A 23449-nucleotide genomic window follows, 5' to 3' on the forward strand; every position below is an offset into this window, starting at 1 on the left:
TGCGACTTTTTAAAATATTGCCTTTAAAAGATGTGGGGGACGGGGATTTTTTATTTTTAATTAGATTTTTCTTTTTTGACACAGGATCGCAATCAAGTTTCATTTTTCTTTCAAGAAATAAGCTTTCTGAATTTTTAAGAAGCTGTACGTCTCGTGATATTACAGAAAAAATTAATTTTTTGGTAGCAAAGGTTGAAAACGAGACCAATATTGAAATTTCGGAGGAAATAAAGAAAAATTTAACGAATTTTGCATATGAACATAGAAGAAGATGGCTGAGTGCCTCAAGAAATAACAACACCTTCTTGAAACAAAATATAAATTGGTTGCAATGTGAAATTTCGTTTTCATGCAGAGCTCATGGCCTTGTTGGACGGCCTCAAATGGATTTTTCAGACCTAAGCGAACGGTCAAAGAGACGTAAAACAGAAGATTTACGTTTTAACTATAGTGCCGAAGAATTAAGCTATGCTGCGCAGATGCAACTTCGAGAAAGAGGGAAACTTGATTCCTCAAATGTAATGAAAAATATAATATTTTCAACTCCTTCACGTGCTGAAAAATATCAAAAAGCTTTGAAGAAAATGGATCAGGAAATTATTCCATATACAGCAGAAGAAGCACTTTCAATAGTTGTTGAAGGAAAATTAACTAAGTTTCAATACAATCTTATAAGTGATTCTGTAATAAAACATAATAACCATATGCATCCAAACTATGCAGCTGTTTTAAAAGCAAAGAAAAAATGTTATCCTGAGAACTTGGTTATAACTGAATCAGTGGCAGAATCACCTCTTCAAAGTTTATTGGATCACACAATTCGACGTTTGTTTCAAGGAATAAGAGATGTAATAGAAACATTGCATATTAATGAAATGTCTAACATTCACCTCATTTCCAAATGGGGCTGTGATGGAAGCTCAGGCATGAGTGAATACAAACAACAATTTTCAGATCCGAACATTTCAGATGCTAATATTTTCTTAACATCTTTTGTTCCTATCCAGCTAGTGTCAGGTGACCCAGAGTCATATAGTAAAGTTATACTGTGGCAAAATCCTCGCCCATCATCCACAAGGTTCTGCAGACCAATACGACTTCAATTCGTCCACGAAACAACAGATGTAACTGTAAGAGAATATCTCTCTTAACTGAGACTCTAATAGATCATATTAGTGGAAGTATTAAAGTAAAGCATACAATGCTTCTTACAATGATAGACGGTAAGGTCTGTAATGCTATAACTGAAACCTCTTCAAATCAAAGGTGTTATCTTTGTGGTCTAACATCAAAAGATTTCAATAGAATAGATTTGGTATTGAACAAGCAAATTCAAGACAAGTCAAAGCTGAGGTTTGGGTTATCCTCCTTGCATGCTTGGATAAGGTTTTTTGAATGTTTAATCCATGTCTCCTATAAACTGCCTATAGGACAATGGCAAGCTCGTGGTGAAGAAAACAAGAGAAAGGTCGAAGAAAACAAGAAAAGGATTCAAGAAGCATTCAGAAGCCGAATGGGACTGTTAGTGGACAAACCAAAACCAGGTTATGGAAGTACGAACGATGGCAACACTGCCCGTCGATTTTTCCATGATGCAGTTACTTCTTCGGATATAACAGGCATAAATGAAAACATTATAAGTCGATTTAGGGTAGTTTTGTTAACAATATCCAGTGGATATCCAATACAAGTTGGTCGATTTAAGGAGTATTGTATTGATACAGCAAATATGTTTGTTCAACTGTACCCATGGTATAATATGCACACAAGTGTACATACAATTTTAATACACAGCCCTGAAATTATATCGGAAGCTATTCTTCCAATTGGACAGCTCGGTGAAGAAGCCCAAGAATCACGAAACAAAGATATAAAGCGTTTTCGAGAAAGTTTCTCAAGAAAATTTCCGAGGCAGCAAAATATGGAAGATGTGTTTCATAATCTCTTGGTCTCTTCTGACCCATTAATAAGTGGTTTGAGAAAACTAAATCCTAAAATGAAAAATTCATTTCCCTCTGAAGTACTTCAGTTTCTAATAGAACCAGAGATCGAGCAAGCAGACTTATTTACAGTCTCATAAGTCATTGAATGATATACACACATTCAAACTCACACTCATGCTTATTTATGTATATAATTGTTATCTATGCCTACATTATTTATTTATTTATAATAACGACTACTGTTCAACTGTTTTTTTCAATCTATTAAATGTATAAATATTGTATTATTAAATGTCAAACGAAAGAAACCCTATGGGGTAATGAAAAAAAACTACTTTTTTTTATTTTTTGCTTCTTTTTTATGAATTTTCGTGTAAAATGGTGAATTTTATGAAAATTATCTTATTTTGATATAATCATGCAATAATAAATTGAATAAACACAAAAAATAATTTTGGCCATATTTTTGGGAAAATTTACCTGTGTGAGCTGCAAGAAAACTAATAAAAATCAGTACGAAAACTTAGTCGAAAGTGATGTAATGGAACCCGAATGTAGCGAGAGGTATTGGAGAGTTTGGTTCTTCAAAAAAAGCCAAAAGGAATATTGGGACCAATTTGCTACAACCCCCATCTCACTTGGGCCACCTACTAGCGATGAAAAAGAAAAACTATTGAACGACGAAATAAAAATATAAATACTACCAAGGAACATTGAAAGTTCTCCTTTTTGGTACCACGATTCAAGAACTGACTTAAGATTACTGGAGTTCCATACAAAGGAATCATGGGTTGATCCAGGATATCTTAAGTCAACATATCGAATACACATTTTATGGTCACACGCCTTGAAAACTTGCACTAAAATCCAAACCAAACTACTCTCGAGGAAAAAACTCACTATCATTTCATTAAACTGTAATATCCTCTGCTAAGATACTGAGGACGCAACTCATTCCGAGCAACGGTTCCTTCAACACATCCTTTTAGCTCTGGTAACTAGGCCGTTAAAAAGAGTAGTTCCGTGCGTTTTGTTTCTCATCGGATGACACGTTGAGACTGATCCAGGTTGGACATAATTTGTCTTCAATTGCACACAACTTCTTTTAATACTAAGAAAACCGAGGATTGTGACAGGCCTATGTCAAAATCTATTCCTACGCTGTTCTGATAACTCCCACTAGCAAAAAATCTAAGGGCAGAAGCTAATTTTAGAATAGCAGGGATTAAGGAGGTGCTTGCATTTTTAAATTGGCCTTCCAACTTGTTTAATACGAATACAAACGCTTCCTTATTCAGTCGAAAATATGATCTGAAACTTAAGGAATTAATTAGAATTAAAATAACTTCCAGTAGGTACAAAATATTTGTTCTAGTTATAGATGATTAGGGAGTTCGAAGAGTTGCCTCAAATATACTTGCGAAATCGAAGCATTCTAACTTTTTTTTGTAATCTTCGTTTTCTCTATGTTTCTTATCATTTTGGTTTGTTTTATAATTTTATTAAATATGAAAATTATCAATTAATGAAAACACCAGTTTTTTTTTGAAATTTCATGAGTTGACGTTTATTAATGCCTGTTGTTTTTTTTTTATAGTAGCACTGAATTTCGAACTCGAATTGTAAAGTTCGCCAACCTTGGTATGCCGAATGTGTTAGTTCGCTAATAAAAATATCTCATTTCGAACTTTCAATTCGCCAACCATAATAGGGTAATAGCTATAAGTAAAATTTGGAACAGCAATCAGTAAATGTTCATATTGTTTTCTTTCGATCATAACATCGAGTTTCGCGCCTCAGACAATTTTTTACTGTTGCTTTCATCAGTAAAATTTTTAACATCCCATAGGAAACTATTGTAATGGGACCGATTTGTCAAATTGAAAATTTTGACATTTCTCGACGTTTCAAGGTCCCTAGAGTCGAAATAAAGATTTTTAGAAAGATTTCTGTGCGTGCGTGTGTATGTATGTTCGTACGTTCCTACGTCCGTATGTCCGTACGTTCGCGACGTTTTTTTCGTCGTCCATAGCTCAAGAACCAAACGACTTCAAACGAATTTTGTTATACAGATAAAAAGGAAGAAAGGGCTCTCAAGAAAATTGCGTATGTGTGTTTTTTACCATAGCATTTAAAAAAAAGTTGAACATTTTGGTTAACCCTGTTAGCATATTATATAGTTCACTATTTGCATATACATATATACTTTTTTATGAAAACACTTGTGATATTTTTATAGTTTTAATATCGAACAATATTGAAGTTCGATATTTTTCAGTTTTGAATTTATTCGATCATATTTTCTTGAACAATAAATATCTTATTTAATTTATGTTGAATTAAATTACTTCTTATTTATAAATTGGACTTCCTGGAATAGCCGTTCCAACAGGTTATGGGCCAAGAACCCCAACAATTATAATTTAAGGAATTAATTCAGGAAATTATAACAGATACAAAAAAATTTCAAGATGGAAGAAGGAATATCGATTTTCAAGAAGCTGAACAACAACAACTATCAAACATGGAAATACAGGATGGAGCTGTTATTAATCAAAGAAGATCTTTGGAAAGTTATTGCTGATGCAGCACCTAATCCTGATCTTGTTAGTTTGAACTTGAAAGAAGGGAAAGCTTGTACCACAAGCTCGTGCCACTTGCAGTGGAAGATTCGCAACTGATGCATAACACTCGAATTAGTTAAAGAAAAGCTGATTCAAGAATATAAGAATAAAAGTGACAAACCATCGAAGGGACCATTGGAAGATGCTGCATTGAAGACTCAAAACTTCAAGTTTAAATGCTATTCTTGTGGAAGAACCGGACATTTAAAAAAGAACTGCCCAAATAAGATGCAAGAACGAAGAAAAATCTTTATAGGCTTAATGAAGATTTGTATGCAAAGAGGGTAACACACATTGAAAAGGAATGTGTTCATACGAGATTTAAGGTCGATAAAAGATGCGATACAAAAGAATTTCATTTCTGGAGTTGAACTCTTTAAATGTTTTTGTATTGATCATTGTGATTTCTGTTTGAGAGGCAAAATGATAACACCAGAATTTCCAAAGCAAGCCACAAACAGATCTGATAAGGTCTTGGATCTTGTTCACGCAGATGTATGTGGACCTATGAGAGAAATAACTCCAAATGGGAACAAATATTTCCTAACAATGATTGACGACTACAGTAGGTACTGTACTGTTTATTTTTTGAAAGAAAAGAGTCAAACTGTTGAGAAAATAGTAGAGTTTTTACAACAAACCGAAAATTATTTTACCAATAAAAAATACTAAGAACCGAGTTGAAAGATTATCTTAATAGTAATGGTATTAAGCAGCAGTTAACAGCCCCAGAGATGTCAAGTTTAATGAAGAAATGAATGCCGGCTTGAAAAAATTACCCGATGTGACAAAATTTGAAGATGATTCTACTTTTTAAATTAATCTTTTTACCAGCAAGAAACAAGGAAACGACAACTTAAATTGTTGAAGATGAAAACAATGTTGATTTTGAAGAACAGTTATCAGAAGATGGAAGTACTTACTATTCTGAAGAAGATGGCATTGATTCTAAAGATAATGTTAGAAAATCAACAAGAACCAACAAAGGCGTACCTCCTAAAAGATATATCTATAAAACGCTTACCCGGATGAACCCACAACACAACTTATAAGGAAGCATTGGAAAGTTCTGACAGTGCGAAATGGGTATGTGCCATGGAGGAAGAACTGCAGGCTATGCAAGAAAAAAATGCTTGGGATTTGATGGGATTACCGAAAGGTAGAAAGGCTATAAACTGTAAATGGATATTCAAGATCAATACATAAGCTGATGAATCAAAAAGGTATAAGGCAAGACTTGTGACGAAAGGTTTCTCACAGAAATATGGTCAGGACTACGACCAGGTGTTTGCCCCAGTGGTGCAGTAGACGACTCTTCGAACACTTTTAGCGACTGCATCAATGAATAACATGACAATACAACACATAGATGTTAAAACTGCATTCTTAAATGGTAACCTAGAAAATGAAATTTATTTGAAACAACCCCCAGACTATGTACAAAGCCGAAAAGAAAATTACATATATATGGTCTCAAACAATCAGCGAGATGTTGGAATCAAAAGATAAATTTGATCCTAATTAACTTTGGATTCAGAAGGGGTAAAGCTGATAGTTGTTTGTATATAAAAGGCAAAGGTGACCAAATTATATATATACTTGTTTATGTTGATGATATCCTGGTTATTTCAAAAGAACAGAATTTAATTTTACAGACAATTACAGAAATAAGAAAACATTTTGAAATTACTGACATGGGAAATTTGAAGTTGTATCTTGGAATTCAAATTGAAAAGAGAAATGGGAAGTATTATATGCACCAAGAAAAAACATAAAGAAAATACTTGGTACTTTCAATATGTCAGATGCGAAGACATCCAAAATACCTTTGGATACTGGATATTTCAAAAACCAAACAACGGATGATGAGCTTTTAGACGACAATGAAATTTATCGAAAAGCTATTGGCTCACTTCTTTACTTATCAGAAAATACTAGGCCGGACATAGCAGCAGCTGTTTCAATTCTTAGCAGAAAAGGATCCTGTCCTACTCAGCGTGATTGGAACGAAGTTAAACGCATTTTAAGGTACTTGAAAGGAACTCAACAGCTACAGCTTTGTGTTGGATGCAATCAAAATTCAATACTTGTTGGATATGCCGATGCAGATTGGGCTTCAGACGTTAAGGGACAAAAATTCACAAGCGTATATTTATTTAAATTCGGAGAAGCTACAATTAGTTATGCAAGTAAAAAGCAAGGATTGATTGCACTTTCATCAACTGATGCAGAGCTTGTCGCTTTAGCAGAAGCAACTTAAAAACTTATTTGGGTGAAAACTTTATTTTAAGACAAGTTGATTTAGAAGATGTTACAATATTCGAAGAAAATCAAAGTTGTTTAAAACGTCTGGATTCAGGGAAGATAAATCCTCGAACTAAACATTTAGATGTGAAGTACTATTTTCTTCGTGACATTAACGAATCTAAAGGAGTTAAATTCATTTACTGTCCAACTGAAGAAATGGTTGCAGACATTCTTACGAAACCATTACAGAATATTAAACAAACAAAATTCAGACTCCTGGCTGGTCTTACTGAGAACGATGGAGGCTTTACTTAAGGGGTGTTAGCATATATATAGTACACTTGTGATATTTTTATAGTTTTAATATAGAACAATATTGAAATTCGATATTTATCAGTTTTGAATTTATTCAATCAAAATTTCTTGAACAATTAATATCTTGTTTAATGTATGTTGAATTAAATTACTTCTTATTTATAAATTGGACTCTCTGGAATAGCCGTTTTAATAAACCCTTAATATCTCAAGAACCAAAAACGCTAGAGGCTGGAATTAAGTTTTATATAATATATTATAACATGATACCAAAAAGCATTTTTTTTTTCCGAAAAAAACTCCAATTAACGGTTTTTTTATAAATAAAAAAACTGAAAATAAATGTGTCGACTCGAAAATTTTACGAATACGAAATGATTTTACCTCCAAAACAATTTTGTGCCACGAAAAATACAGTTTTTAACATCTCGTAAAATTTTGAGAAAAATCAATTTGTTAGTTTCATTGTTTATTTCACAGAAAATAATGTTTTCGATATTCAGTTGTTTTTTTTTTTATAAAAATCCAACAGTCAGATTTTTCATAAAAAAAATAAAATCTAAAAAATTGATGTTCGGTCATCTTAAATTAATTTTATTCATCCAATTTGTAAAAATTTAAGAAATGCTACTAAAATTGGTAAACAAAAATTTCCACTAAAAATCTATTTAACAAAACTAGATTTTCAAACTAAACTATTTCTTTATATGAAAAACATTGTTAATAATTTAAAAATTTTTAAGAATAATTCAACTGACAACTTTTTTAACCCAACAAGAAAACCTCTAAACTTTTAAGCAAGATAAATCGACAGACGGGTTGGGAAGTTATCAGTGTGGGTCGCATCCCAGCCTCTTTTTAATGATGTGAACGGAATAGTAAAAAATTGGAACACCAACAATAAACGAAATGGAATTTTTGTTGGCTTTTGGCAGTCAGCTACTCAGTAAAATGAAATTTCATCATTATAAATTAAATAAAACTTTAAATGCATTGTTTCTAAAAAAAATACTTCAACATAGGATTGATCTTATTGTATCAATCTTTTGCTAGAAATAAGTGTGTAACATGTTCAAAAACTAAAATTTTAGTGATGGATTTTACTGATAGCTATTCATAATTGAAAACAAACATTGAATTTTTTTTTGACAGGTCGTTTATAGCTATCATTCAAAACCTCTGTCATTGAAAAATTTGTCCTGATCGAAAGCAACTAACAATTTTTTACTAACATAAATCTGTCATTGGAATTGTGTGAAATTGGAACACAAATCAGTTTAACGATTCGTTTTACTTTTGAACATAAAAATATCAGCTGCTCAAGAAAATTAATTTCCGTCCGGAAAATAGGAAAATACATGTTTAGAGAAAAATGAATGTGCAACTAAATGTTTTTGTCTCAAAAAAAATTCTTTGTGTGGTTTCCGATCGATCGGTATATAAGTTTCATTGCTAACCAAATTGAAATACCGTCAAATATCGATTCAAACATATTTACCAATAGATTTAAATGATAGCTATAACTGGCGCCTAAGAGTCCATTGTTTGTATTCAAACAATAAAACCGATGGTCTTTTGCTGTTTGTGTAAAAAGTTTCCTTGTCAAATTTAAACAAAGGGGCTGGGATGCGGCCCACACTGATAACTTCTCATCCCGTCTGTCGAATTGTCTTGCTTAAAAGGTTTGTAGGTTTTAACGTTTTTTTAAAATGTTATCAGTTAAATTATAATAATATTTTGCATGTTATAATGAAATAGTTTGATTTCAAAATCTACTTTTGTTAACGAGATCCTTAGTGTTTGATTTAAGCTTTTTATTTGGATAAATAGATATTCACTTTTATTTTCAAAAGGATGACACAATGTGTAATTCTGACTTAAAATTAATTTTAATAATCAAAAAATATATAACCAAGTGTCTGTTGCGATGGCGGTGGTGGTTTATAAGCGAATGGGGTGAGTTTGAGTTATTATACTAGCACATTGCACATGGCACATAGAACACGTTGATATATAATGAGCTAGCTCTGCTTTTCGGACCGGGAGGAATCGAAACAGCAAAGACGTGTTTAATAACCTGAACATTAGCGCCCACCTTGCAACCTTGTTTGCAAAGTTAACAAATCTTAAACCACCACCACTTCAGAACAATTAATTTGATTCAAATGAAATTGTGAAAAATATAATTCAAATTTTAATGATACATAGGTATAATTTTTACATGATTTAATTTAGCAAAATTTAAAGGTACGAGATACAAAATTTTATTCATGTGCTTGAATATTCATACTTAATAATTAGTTATCATAAATAATGTAAGTATCTATGTACAAAAACTCGGGTTTATAATTATTATTATTTTTTTTTTTTTTTTAAATGAGTGATAAGCAATTCCCCTTTATCCCCTTTCACGAATGTTTCAATAATACTCAAATCATAAGGCGAAAGGAAAATAACAAACGATTTCATTTTACTTCTGAGGAAGAAGGATACAAAGTTTGGCAATCGAACGAGTGACGATTCCCTTTTCGGTTCGAACTTCCGCGACCCGAATTTTGTTATCATGTCCGGCGTGCACATTGATGACTCTCCCAAGGCGCCACTCGTTGGGTGGCAAATTCTCACTACGAATGATAACGAGATCATCGATTTGAATATTTCTTTCAGGATATTTCCATTTATAACGCTTATGGAGCTCTTTCAAATATTCTTCTTTCCAACGAGCGCTTAATTGATGATGCAGAATTTGCAATTTTCTCCACCGATTCATGATACTTAGTGATTGATCTATATAAGATGGTTCTGGCAAACCTATTAACATTCCTCCGGTGAGGAAATGACCAGGAGTCAGAGGAACAATATCTGACACGTTTTCAGACATCGGTGACAATGGTCGTGAATTTAAAGTACACTCAATTCGAGCGAGTAAAGTGGTGAATTCTTCAAAGGTGAATTTTTCATTACCCGCTAATTTTCGAAAATGTCTTTTAAAACTTTTGACTCCCGCTTCCCACAACCCACCCATATGAGGTGAACCGGGAGGAATAAAATTCCATTTTACCTTCGAAAAGTTGTGAGCGGCTGCGGTAGGACTATGTACAAGTGATTTGTGGAAGTCAGATAAAAGCACTTTAGAAGCACCCACGAAGTTAGTGCCATGGTCTGAAAACATTTGTTCTGGAGTTCCTCGACGAGAAATAAACCGCATAAATGACGCAAGGAATGCTTGGGTTGTTAAATCACTAACAAGTTCTAAGTGTATAGCACGGGTAGCGAAACAAACAAAGATACATACGTACCCTTTGTCAAAACGGCATTTTCGACCATAATACGTCTTAATAAGAAATGGACCGGCAAAATCCACTCCCGTATTTGTAAAAGGTCGACCTATTACCGTTCTTTCTTCGGGTAATGCACCCATCAATTGGGTTTGAACGTGTTTTTTGTATCGAATACATACTGGGCATTTTATAATACATTTTTTAACAAGGTTCTTAATTTTGGGTATCCAATATTCGGATCTTATCATGCGCATCATGAGCTGAATTTCACCATGTAGTGAAAGCTCATGTACATATTGTACATACAGCTGAACGAAGAGACATTTTGACGGAAGAAGTATCGGGAATTTTTCGTTATACGACAAAGTTGACAAAGCTAATCTACCATTTGCACGCATGACACCCTTGTCATCAATAATGGGATTGAACTTCCCTAACCAACTTTTTGAAGCTAATTGTTTTCCTTGTACCAAATCGCAATATTCTTTCTGAAAATATTTTTTTTGTGTGAGTACTATTAACGTCTGTTTGGCTAAATTACTTTCCTCATACGAAAGTTCCGGCGATGAGTACTTTTTATTTCCACGCTTAATAAAGGAGTGATAAAATCTCTCAATATAGGCGACTACACATAAAACCTTGTGCCAGTTGGAAAACTTTGCTAAATCTTCTTCAAAATCCTGTACAACTTGGTTATTGAATAACTGTACCTTTTTCAATTCTAAAATTGACTCGTCAACTGGTTCACGCTTCGATCGTGGCCATATTAATTGAGGTTTCAACAACCAGTGGGGACCATTCCACCATAAAGAACTATCTTTTAAATCAACAGGGGATACTCCTCTTGAGGCTAGATCAGCTGGATTTTCGCACGAAATTACATGCGACCACTCCGTTGCCACTGTATTTTTTAAAATTTCTGCCGTTCTATTGGCCACAAATGTTTTCCATGTACTAGGTGGTTTTTGAAGCCAGGCTAATACGATTGTGGAATCTGTCCACAAATTGACTGATGAAATATTTTGAATTTGAAGAGACTTTGACAGTAAATTTATCATTTTGGATAAAAGAACTGCACCTTGCAACTCCAACCTGGGTAACGATATAGTATTTACTGGCGATACCTTTGATTTCGCCCACAAAAGATGGGAGGTCACCATATCACGGTGTTGCACCCGTAAGTAAATACATGCCGCATAGGCTTTTTCCGAAGCGTCACAGAATCCGTGTAGCTGTGAAACAGCTTGCGGAGTGTATTCCACCCATCGTGGGATACGTATCTTTGCAATTTCTGGTAAACTTGCCACAAATACTTTCCACCTCTGTTCAGTGTCAGGAAAAAGTCCACTATCCCACTCAGTCTTATCCTTCCAAATTTGCTGCATTAGTATTTTTGCAGTGATCACAATAGGGGCCAACCACCCTATGGGATCATACAATTTAGCAATCACTGATAGCACTGAACGTTTCGTGATAGGATTTGACTGTGGAACTGATTGAACCGAAAATGAAAATGTATCTAAAGTAGCTTTCCATTTTATGCCAAGCATTTTCACAGAACTTTTATCATCGATGTTTAAGAAATCTTCGTTAAGAAGCGAACTTTTGGGTAGCGATCTCAGCAACTCTTTCCTATTTGAGGTCCACTTCCGTAAATTAAAACCAGCTGATTGTAAAACCGTAATTAATTCTGACTGTGCCTTTAACGCCGTGGGAATATCATGGGCTCCCGATAGGACATCGTCAACAAACAGTTCACGAAGAAGAATATTAGCAGCTAATGGATGAGATTTTTCTACTTCTCTGGCTAACTGGTGCAATGAACGAATTGCTAAATATGGCGAACACGAAACGCCAAATGTGAGCGTCAACATTTCGAAAACGGTAAGAGGATCTTTCGGATTTTCGCGAAACAAAATTTTTTGAAAAGGAGTTTGATCAGGGTATATTTTTATCTGCCGATACATTTTCTCGACATCACTGTTGAAAACGAACTTATAAAGCTGCCAATTTAACATTAAGAGCGTAATATCTGTTTGGAGTGCCGGACCTGGATATAAAATGTCGTTTAAGCTCTTCCCGTTTGAAGAGGCAAGCGATGCGTTGAAAACAACGCGAACCTTTGTTGTCAGGCTTTCCGGTTTTATAACTGCATGATGTGGCATAACATATGATGCCCCCTTTTCAACAAATGTATCCGCCGAATCACTTGGCTTCATATGCCCCAAGTCAATATATTCCGACAACACCGAATCATACTCATTTTTTAATGTAGGGTTAAATAAAAGCCTCTTTTCATTTCTAAGAAATTGTCGTTTTGTAATTTCATGTGAATTCCCTAACCTTGTATTGTGAAGAGAATCGTCCTTGAACGGTAGTCTTACCACATACCGACCCGTCTTATCTCTGTACGTGGTTTCTTCAAAAAGATTCTCACAGTATTGTTCTGCGGCTGTTAACATTTGGTTTTGTGGAAGCTCTTCAATCTGCCAAAATTTTTGGATCTCCTCATCCAACGATATTTCATTGTAAAAAGACAAAGATCGAGAACACTGAGAATTATATTGAGAGCTGGATTTTTTTAACGGGCCAAGCAATACCCATCCGAAAACTGTGTTTTGAGCCATAATACTCTGAAACACATTGGGTTTTAATCCATCGCGAATAATAAACGGATATAAATCTGCACCAATCAATACATCAATCTTGGCACATTGATTGAAACACGGATCAGCTAAGGGAAAGTCGAACAATGTTTGAGCATTTTCCAACTCTACGGATATGGAAGGCAAACTGTCTGCAACCGTTTTGAGGACAAGTGCCTGAGCGAAAAGTGAAAATTGTTTATCGAATTTCGATCTCAGAGTGAAGGAACACATTTTGGATGAAGTTGCCGTTACCGAAGAATTAACGCCTGCAACCGTTGCTCTCACCGATCGAACGGGCAACTTCAAGCTTCTTTGAACTTCTTCGGAAATAAATGAGATTTCCGAACCCGGATCAATAAGCGCCCGCCACTCAAAATCAGTTTGATTTTGATGAATTCGAATTATTGCTGTAGCTAAAAGAGCTACGTGTTGAGTTTTTGCAAAGAATACTTTGGCAGAAACACTAGCGTTTTCCTCTGTATTTGAAAACTGAGCTTTTAAACTGTCCCTTGGTACAGTATACTGAACACCGGAGTTAGTATTAACGAATGATTGTTGGACATTTTGACTTGGAGCTGAAGTTGATTGAGTGGACTGTACATTTGGAGTAAAACTCCCCGGAGAAACTTTGTCAAAATGCAGGAGCGAGTGATGCTTCCCTTTACAGTGAAAGCACGTACTCTCACTTTGGCAAGCTGGTGCCAAGTGATTAAAAGCTAAACAATTGTAGCAGTATTTAAATTTTCTAATGGTGTTTCTCCTTTGAGAAACGCTCATTTTCAAAAAATCTGGGCAAACACGTAGTGCATGAGCCCCTTTGCAAACCTTACATTGCGAATTCACTTGAGCGTGATGAGTACGAACACGAGGAATAGTACCTGTAGGCTGCTGTTTAGAAACCGAAACTTTTGATAATTTATTTTCTTTGTGCATATCCGAAACGTTATCTAGAACCCTGTACCTATTTGTGAGAAAGCTGTTCATTTTTTCCCATGATTGAATTTCCATTGGATTTTCAAGGGATTCTTCCCAAAGGGATAAAGTTTGTGGCGGAAGACGAGTCGCACACACGTAGGTTATCAGTGCATCCCACTTTTTCACCTCTATACTATACGAACCTAAAGCTATAATCGCTTCATTAATATTGCTCTGCAATTCCTTTAATGCAGCTGCCGATTCAACCGTTATGCGTGACTGACCCAGCAAAACACTTAGATGATTATTCACTAAAACTCTTTTGTTTTCATAGTATTCTTTGAGAGCTGCCCACGCAGCCTCGAAATTATCATCTGTAATCTCAAATTTAGAGACTATGCTTAAGGCATGATCCTTTGTCCGAGCACGCAAGTGAAAAAGTTTTTGAACGGGACTTAACTTTGCGTGTCGGATGTAAAGTGCCGTAAACATGTCCCTAAATGCTGGCCATTTTAGAAAATTTCCGCTGAATATTTCCGTTTCGCACGGTGGAAGGTGCATATTGTGTCTTAATGCGACACTCTCACTTTTATCTTCTGTTTTACTTTTCGTATCAATTTTATTTTTCTCTTCTTGCGTTGCCTCTAAAATGTCGCTCAGAAACTCGATATAAGTATCCGATGAACTCTTGTATTTGGCCTTTACCTCAAGGATTGACGCCTTGAGATCATCATCAGTGGCCGCCTCACATATAAATTCGGCATAAGATTTTTTAACCTCAAGCCAAAGTGCTTGAAGTTCTAAACGATAGGCTTCTAAGGCCGAATTTCGAAGACCTTTGACAGGCTTTTCTTTAAACGAAGCATGAAAATCGACAAGCGCGTCGCATGCCAAAATCAAAACCCCCAAACTCATTTCAAATGAAATTATAAAACCATGTGAAAAATTATTACTGAATAAAGCAAAACCGCTCACCACCCAAGCGTACCAATTTTTACCGTTATGTATATAAAACGTACCAATTTTACCGTTTATATATACCCCACACCATATATATGTATATGAATATAACGTACCAATTTTACCAATTATATTCACATACATATATCCTTTTTTTACCCTTTATATCTATGAGAGCACCGAGTTTTCATATACTAAAATACTTTATGGTTTTTAATTTCAATGAAATATATTTAATCTATGTAGGTATGTACTTCACAAAAAAAATTCAAGCAAATGATAAAAAATTGCAAATGTACCTGTACAAATCCAAAAAATTTATGATGGCTGCAACGATGACGATGAAATTTCTGACGACGAGGATGACTTGATGCGACTGGTGAAGAAATTAAGTTCGATGATGACTTGAAATAAAATTCGATGGTGACTTGAAGATGACTTGATGCGACTGGTGAAGAATTCGATGCTTGAAGATAATGAATTTTACCATTACGATTCAACAGATTGCCGTGTCTTTGTCATGGCGATGATTGTGCCCAATGTACGCTTAAGCACCTCCACAAATTCTTCTTTCTTTCTTTTTCTTTGCTTTATCCGGCCGAATGGACCAATGTTTGATTTAAGCTTTTTATTTGGATAAATAGATATTCACTTTTATTTTCAAAAGGATGACACAATGTGTAATTCTGACTTAAAATTAATTTTAATAATCAAAAAATATATAACCAAGTGTCTGTTGCGATGGCGGTGGTGGTTTATAAGCGAATGGGGTGAGTTTGAGTTATTATACTAGCACATTGCACATGGCACATAGAACACGTTGATATATAATGAGCTAGCTCTGCTTTTCGGACCGGGAGGAATCGAAACAGCAAAGACGTGTTTAATAACCTGAACACTTAGTCTATAAGATATTTTGTTAGGCGTGTTTGGTCTTTTTGTTTTTGGAATGCAAATAAAAAACTTATTTCATTCTTTCCCAACGTTTCGTAAGTGTTCCTTACTTCTTCAGGGATGTCTTTATTCAATGTTTTGTATTAAATCACATTAATTTTATTAATTTTATTTATTACTCCCATTACTGCATCATTCCAACGACGGCACTGACACAAAATTGAAATTAAATTAACAAAAAGAATATGAAATAAATAATAGAAATAAACAAGAAAAACCATCAAATTAAACAGAATTGACACTTATATCATAGAAAGTTCACAGGTACTTTTTTAAATAATAATCCTGATTTTTAGTCGTTATAAAATTTCCAATTTTAGAAGCATTTCTTAAAAGTTTTTATTTCTTATATAAACAAGTACAAATTGGAAATGAAATTAATTTTAAGTCAATGTTTTCTATTATTCATGAGATATCGTACCGAAAACTATTTTTTAAAAATTTTCAGTACTATTTTGTGTAGATTTTAATTTTTATGAAAAAAACTGACTGTTAGATTTTTATAAAAACAATATTTTCTATAAAATAAAATTAATTTGAAAATCAATTTTTACAAACTTTTAGTAATGCGTTTTTAAGTATTTATTTGTTGTTAAAAAACTGTCAATTTGATTTTTCTCAATATTTGACTGAATGTTAAAAACAATATTTCTTATAAAACAAAATTATTTTAAAGCCAATATCTCAAAAGTTTGAAAAGATATTTTAGTAGAAAATCAATTTTTACCAACTTTTGTTGTTTTTTTTTAGGTTTATATTTTTTGTAAACAAACAGTCAACTCGATTTTCTCAAAATTATTCAGAATGTTGCCAACAATATTTTTATATATTTTTTATATCATTTTACCAGATGTTAAAAACTTTATTTTTCCTTGCACAAAATTGTTTTGGAGATAAAATCATTTTGTATTGGAAAAATTTTCGTGGTGACACATTTTTTGAGTATTTTGATTTATATATAGAAACCGTTAATTAGATTTTTTTCAAAAAATGTACTTGTTTGGTATCACGTTACAATATATTATATAAAACTTAATTCAAGCCTTTAGTGTCTTTCGTTCGTGAGATATTTAGGGTTAACCAAAATGTTCACCTTTTTTTAAACTATTATGGTAAAAAACCACATACGCAATTTGCTTGAATCGATCACTACTACACCTTCTGTTCATCGACTTCGAGCAGGCCTTTGATAGCGTTAACAGAGAGTATATCTGGTCAGCCTTGCGAAGAAGAGGCATCCCAGAAAAACTAATTGCTATTATTAAAGCAGCATATGATGGATCCAAGTGTCATGTTCTGCACAATGGTACGTTGTCAGATGATTTTGAAATCCGAAGCGGAGTCAGACAGGGTTGTATTCTTTCGCCAATATTGTTTTTGTTGGTGATAAGCGATGTACTGCGCTGTACCGCATAGCGGAGGGATGCAATGGACTTTGACATCTTATTTAAAGCACTTGGATTCCTTGGACGACTTTTGCTTACTCTCGTATAGGATCATGGATCTCCATCAAATAATAACAAGTGTGGAGAGAGAAGCAGAAGTTGTGGGCCTGAAAATTAATTCCAGCAAAACAAAAATGATCAGACTCGGAATGCGACCATCCTCTCAAATAAATATTTTCTTGCAAACGGTGGAAAAAGTGGAGAGCTTTTATACCTTGGAAGTATCGTTTCCTTCGAAAGTGGCGTTCGGTATGCTGTCAAAAATTTGGAGGAATAACTCTATCAGCTTAAGAACAAAGCTGCGACTGTTTCGCACAAATGTCGAATCTATGTTTCTTAATGGGTGCAGCACTTGGAAGGTTACTTCAGCCATAACAAGAAAGTTGCAAGCCTTCGTGAATAACATCCTAATGATTTAATAGCCAAACCGTATTTCAAATGAGGTCCTTCATAGAAGGACAGGTCAGGAACCTGTAGAATCTATAATATGAAGACGTAAGTGGCAATGGATTGGACATACGCTTCGAAAATGTAACGATTGCATTGCAGGCTATGCAGTGAAATCTGCCCACACAAGAAGAAAGAAGAGCTGGACGACCGAGGAGCACATTTGGCAGGACAGTCGAGGCGGAATCAGCGTCACTAGGCAAGAGTTGGATAAAGCTGAATCACATCTTAGAAACCGTACACGCTCCTTAAGGGGTTCCCAACGGACTTAACAGGTAACTAAGACTCACTTAACCTTTAAATGTGTAAATGTAAGGTTTAGATAGACATTGTGTTAAATAAATTTTGGCATCCCGTTTAGAGAACATTAAAGGACATTTTTAAGCGGTGCTTAAGAACTCATGTGTTATGTTAAGTCTATGAACAGAGATTTTTTTTATAAAACAAGTATTTTTGCTAGTCATGGAGTCCTAAACTACTAAACCGATTTTAATCAATTTTGTACAAAGTGTGCCGTTTGATCCAACCCTAAAGATAGGATTGCTTACATAATAATTCATGATCGCAATATTATTTTATTATAAATTATTTATCTTTTATTTGACAGTTAGCTCCAAAAGATTCTAAGAGATCGCGACACCTGTTGACTGGATTGAGTAAGTATTCAATAGATGTTTCTATGTCAAACTTCCAAAACTTGTATATAAGGTACATTTTGATGAGGCTACAGTACATATATGTGTTGAATTTATTTTGTAGTAAACGAAATACAGTGAATTTCACTTTTTTCAAATTTTGGTGTTAGCAATTTTTCAAACAATTACTGCATTTTGGAAACGGTAAAATAGAACTGCAACCAAATAAAGAATGCATTAAACTTTCAGACAATTTCTCCATTGTTCTTCAGGAAAAAAATTAATTAATTCAGAGTATTTTTCTGGATATGCAAAATATTAACTTGAATCATAACTGGCTCAATCAGCCAAAAAAATTGATGTTGACGAAATTAATCTCAAGACACAACAGATGTTACCATACGATCTGATGTCTTTTAAATCAATCGATACTATTGTTAATGAAAATGATTGTGTAAACCCAGAGTACGGTGGCATGATGGTTAGTGCGTCTTGGGTTCAATCCTAGCCTATGCCATCTTAAAGTTTTTTTCACGGGTACTGCGTCTTGCGAGGAATTGACAAATTCTCCAAGAGTAAAGGTGCGTTTCTGAGAGAACTTCTGCTAGTGAACTCTTGAGAGCAACTCTCGGAAGACTGTCCATTTCAGAGCCAAATTTTAGAAATTTCGCTATCGCGACCGCGAGCTCTCTGCTAGAATATTGAGAGTTTTCTTGCTTAGAGTACTCTTATAATCGTGTCCACTTGATAGAAATTTCCTGATAGCATATTATCAGTTGGACATGTATTCTTACAAGCTTGAATTATAGACACTGATAGCTTACCATCCCGCCTGTCGATTTGTCTTGCTTAAAAGGTCTGATTGTTTTCGTGTTTTGTTAAAAAAGTTGTCAGTTGAATTATTCTAAAAGATTTAAAAATTAACAACAATATTTTGCATTTGATGAAATAGTTTGATTTCAAAATCTATTTTTGTTAACGAGATTTTTAGTCGAAAAACAATTTTTACCAATTTGCATAGCATTTGTTAAATTTTTTTATTTCTTAAAGAAATAAATACAAATTTGATGAATGAATCTAATTTAAAGTCAATGGCGCAAAATTTTAGACGATTTAGTACGATGTTAAATCATTTTTAGTATGATACTAGGTTAAAAAAAGGATTTTGATAATTTTAAACGAGTTTAGTATCGTACTATCTTCTTAAAGTTAAAATCACCAAATGGCTACTCTATCTTTTTAGTATCGTACTAAATCTGCATGACATATGTCATTTTTCTTAAATGTGACAAAATGTTTTAAAATTGATAAATTATGAAATAAAATTTATTTATAGATATCATAAAAAGTAAATTCTTTTAAAATGTTTTCGGAGGAAGAAGATTTTGAAATTTTTGAGGATTCAGTGTTGTGTAGGAAAGTTAAAAATTTTAAAACTCGAGCAAATCCTCTTGAAGAGCTGGACGATGTTGAATTTTACTCCAGGTATAAATTTGATAAGACAACTGTTCGGTTCTTGGTTGAAAATCTTGACATTCCTATTACAAACCGTTGGCTACCTATTTCTCCAGATTTGCAAGTTCTAACCGTCGAAACGGAATTCTCTCCGATTTCCTCCGAATCAGAGACATTTTGCTTCAAGGTAGTTGTCCGATAAGCTGATCGGACAAAGACAAACACCATGAAGGCTTGTGATATTTTTGTTTTCAAATATATAAATTTATTTTTAATAAATGTTTATGCATAAAAGTTGAGTTGAACTATTTCATTTCGAATTGTAGTTGCTTGGCTTCGGAGCAAATTAGTCTGAATTTCATGAATTTCTTTTTCCGTATTGTTTAAATCTTCATGCTCGAAAATTTCATAACTTGAATCAAAATGTAAATATATGTTGTGTAAAGCGCAACAAACGTTAACGATTTGTGCAGATTTCAAAGGTGCATAGTGCAACTATTTTGCACCTAACAAGCAACGAAATCTGCTTTTCGATAATCCTATTGAACGTTCAACTATGTTACGAGCTCTTCTGTGACATATATTAAAACGGCTCTTTGCGCTTTGCGGTGTAGGAGTCCTGAATGGTGTCATAAGCCAGAGCTCCAATGGATATCCTGAATCACCTACAAAAAGAAACAAATTCAGATGGTCTGTATTTCTTGTACTGAAATGATTTCTTTCGAAATACCGTCGTACAGGACTCAAAGCCCAAACATGAGAGTCGTGGTTTGCTCCCTGGTAGTTAGCATTAACGGCTCTTATTCTCATTTTGTAGTCGCAAATCTAAAACAAAAATAATTTTAAAGTAGTACTTTAAAGGTAAAACTAACATCTTACAATCATAACGTTAAGACTAAAATGTCCCTTGCGATTGAAAAATAAATGTTTGTTTTCTACTGGTAATGATTTGAACGTGAGTACCATCCACACAGCCAATCACTCCAGGAAAACCAGTTTTTTTCGAAGAAATATGTTTTGGACAGTTGACATTCTTCATCAGACATCTGTAAAGATATCCAGCTCCTGAACAAGGTCTCTTCCATTATATCTAAAGTTTCCTTTAAAATACTGGAAAATGTCGACTGGCCAACTGAACATTGAAAATCTTTTCCAACACCGCATTATAATTGAAAAAATTACTTTTTATAAGCAATATATTACATTCTGCCACCAATTTTTTATGGTTTAAACCGCTTATTGTCTTTATTTTATAACATAGTATCGAGAATATATCGCATTTTCGATATATCGGTTAATTTGCACATCTCTGCCTGAAAGTTATATCCATCGCATTGCGTCGTCTCATGTCCGTAAAATTTCTTCCGATGACAGCTACCTCAAAGAGGAATTCCATCTCCGAAAAGGGATGCGTTGCGGAGAAAGTTCCGCTCCGACGGTTACCTCGTTAGGGCCGAATTGCTTCACTACTTCCACACTTTATAAAGTTCCCATCTTCCCCTGTGGAGTTGAATGACATCAAATCCGGATTTTACAATATCGCCAGGTTCCCAAAAGTCATAGGTGCAATCGATTGCACTCATGTGCAAATCAAGCGACCAGCTAGGATTGTCTGTCCTATTATGGCTGACCACTACATAAATAGAAAAGGTAGATATTACATTCCTAACTAAAAAAAATCGATAGTCAAACATGAATGTCATTTGGTTCATGTACAAAACACTATTCTCTATCTTTTTCGTATCTGTCTCGGGATCGCGAACGTCGGTCGCTTTTTATCTCCAGCCATGCTAAATGTTTTTAGTAATAGTTCCTTGATATGATTTTAAATCGATTATAGATGTTTTTTATTTTTATCTTTTGTAAAAATAAATGTTGTCACTTTGACATTTGCAAAAATATTAAGGTATGTTTGTTTTGTTTGCTCCACAATCTGTCATTATTTAGATGTGTTCATGTTTTTTTTTGTTAATAAAATGGTTTTAGCATGATACTAGTTAGCAAAACAATAAAAAGTGTTTAAAATTGGTGAAATTTAGAAGACTGCTATGTATATAGTAAATTGTTAACTAGTATCGTGCTAAGGCCTTAATAATAGGTTGTTTAAAATTTTGCGCTAATATCTTCTATTGTTCACGAGATATCAAGAACCAAACCGAAGATTTTTTTTAATGAAAAAACGGACTGTTGGAATTTTATAAAAAAAACTACAGAATATAGAAAACAATCAGTAATTAGATATCAACTCATAAAAATGAAAAACATTTAACTAATGTGGACTCCAGGACATGTTGGAATACTCGAAAACGAATATGCCGACAGTGCAGCGAACTCGGCCAAAAACGCACCTATACTCACCTTCAACATTTTCACCAAATCTGATCTCCTCAAGCATACCGGAAAGATATCTTCTGCAAAAAATAGCCACGACTAGACCCTATATCAGCATCACTACAAGGATAGCAAAAAATGTAGGCCGATGTACCCTACTAACTGTTCGAAACAAGAAATAATTAACTTCGCTAGACTTCGAATTGGGCACACTACTGCTTCCCACCAACACCCCCTCAACAAGAATGACCCCCAACCTGCTCCACTTGCAACACCCGCCTTGATCTAGAACATATTTAGTACATTGTAGTTTGTCGCATATTTTCGTATATGAAATCCCAGCTTAGCAAATATAAATAATATTGCTTAGTTTCTCAAGAAATCAAAAATTGTAATTGTAAAGTAAATATTTACCAAGTTTTAGTATTGTTTTCTTTTCTATAGTCAACTGTCACTACGATTTTTCTCAAAATCTTACCGAATGCAGAAACCAATATTTCTTAAAAGATAAAATAAGTTTGAAGCCATAATCTCAAGTTTTTGAAAAGATATTTGAGTCGAAAATCAATTTGTACGAACTTTTGGATTTGCTTTTATTTTTTTGTTAAAAAAACTTTCAATTCGATTTTCTTCTACTCTGAACGTCGAACTTGTCGAGTTTTAGAAGCTGAGTAAGGTCAATGATTCTCAAAAATTTTCTCCATATGAGTCCTGAAACTAAAGGACGTTCTTATCCCTCTACCTTCCCAAAATCATCATCCACTCCCACATAAACAAGGCATACCAGTCTACGTTTATGTCACCAACTCCCAACCCACCTTTCAGGTTTGTAATGGCGAAATAGCTAGCAACGGTCCTACCTCCTATACTCCTTCTCACTCTAGGTAACCTAGCTGAATTGCTGTTACCGAATCCCAATCTTTTCCTTACACGTCACAATGATGAATTAACATCAACTGAGTCCCCACTCTTTCAGCCTGGCTGGGGGCGGAATTCAAAAATAGCCCAGTCTCTAACGGAGTATCCGGATACCTGGCGACCTCCGGATTAACTAGCCTTATCTGTACATGCGAATCTCTGTGCAGATGGACCTTTTTTTCTTCGCGTCTCGTGGGACCAAATATGAACAAAACAAACAACAAAAACAATAACACATGTGAGACCGGTATCTCTTCAGGACCGGGGGCAGCTTGGTGTCAAAACCTGCTGTCGTATCTCTTGCGGCCAACACAGAGAAGGGAGTAGTGGC

The 23449-nt window shown here is 34.3% G+C and overlaps 2 protein-coding genes across 2 annotated transcripts; one reads left to right on the plus strand and one right to left on the minus strand.

Moving 5' to 3' along the window:
* Positions 1 to 6365: 6365 nt before the first annotated feature.
* LOC129946592 (uncharacterized) lies at positions 6366 to 6827 on the plus strand. The gene has a single exon (XM_056056845.1). The coding sequence runs from the start codon at positions 6366 to 6368 to the stop codon at positions 6825 to 6827; it is 462 nt and encodes a 153-aa protein (XP_055912820.1).
* A 2229-nt stretch (positions 6828 to 9056) lies between these two features.
* Positions 9057 to 15288, minus strand: LOC129943190 (uncharacterized). The gene has a single exon (XM_056052474.1). It carries the CDS (start codon positions 15075 to 15077, stop codon positions 9600 to 9602), a length of 5478 nt encoding a protein of 1825 aa, XP_055908449.1. The 5' UTR covers positions 15078 to 15288; the 3' UTR covers positions 9057 to 9599.
* Positions 15289 to 23449: the final 8161 nt, after the last annotated feature.

Source organism: Eupeodes corollae, chromosome 1 (assembly GCF_945859685.1).
Source record: "Eupeodes corollae chromosome 1, idEupCoro1.1, whole genome shotgun sequence".
Classification (NCBI taxonomy): Eukaryota; Metazoa; Arthropoda; class Insecta; order Diptera; family Syrphidae; genus Eupeodes; species Eupeodes corollae.

What these genes read in the sequence shown, in the direction of transcription:
- LOC129946592 (XM_056056845.1), top strand. Translation starts at nt 6,366, where the DNA reads ATGTCAGATGCGAAGACATCCAAAATACCTTTGGATACTGGATATTTC.
- LOC129943190 (XM_056052474.1), bottom strand. Translation starts at nt 15,077, where the DNA reads ATGTATGTGAATATAATTGGTAAAATTGGTACGTTATATTCATATACA.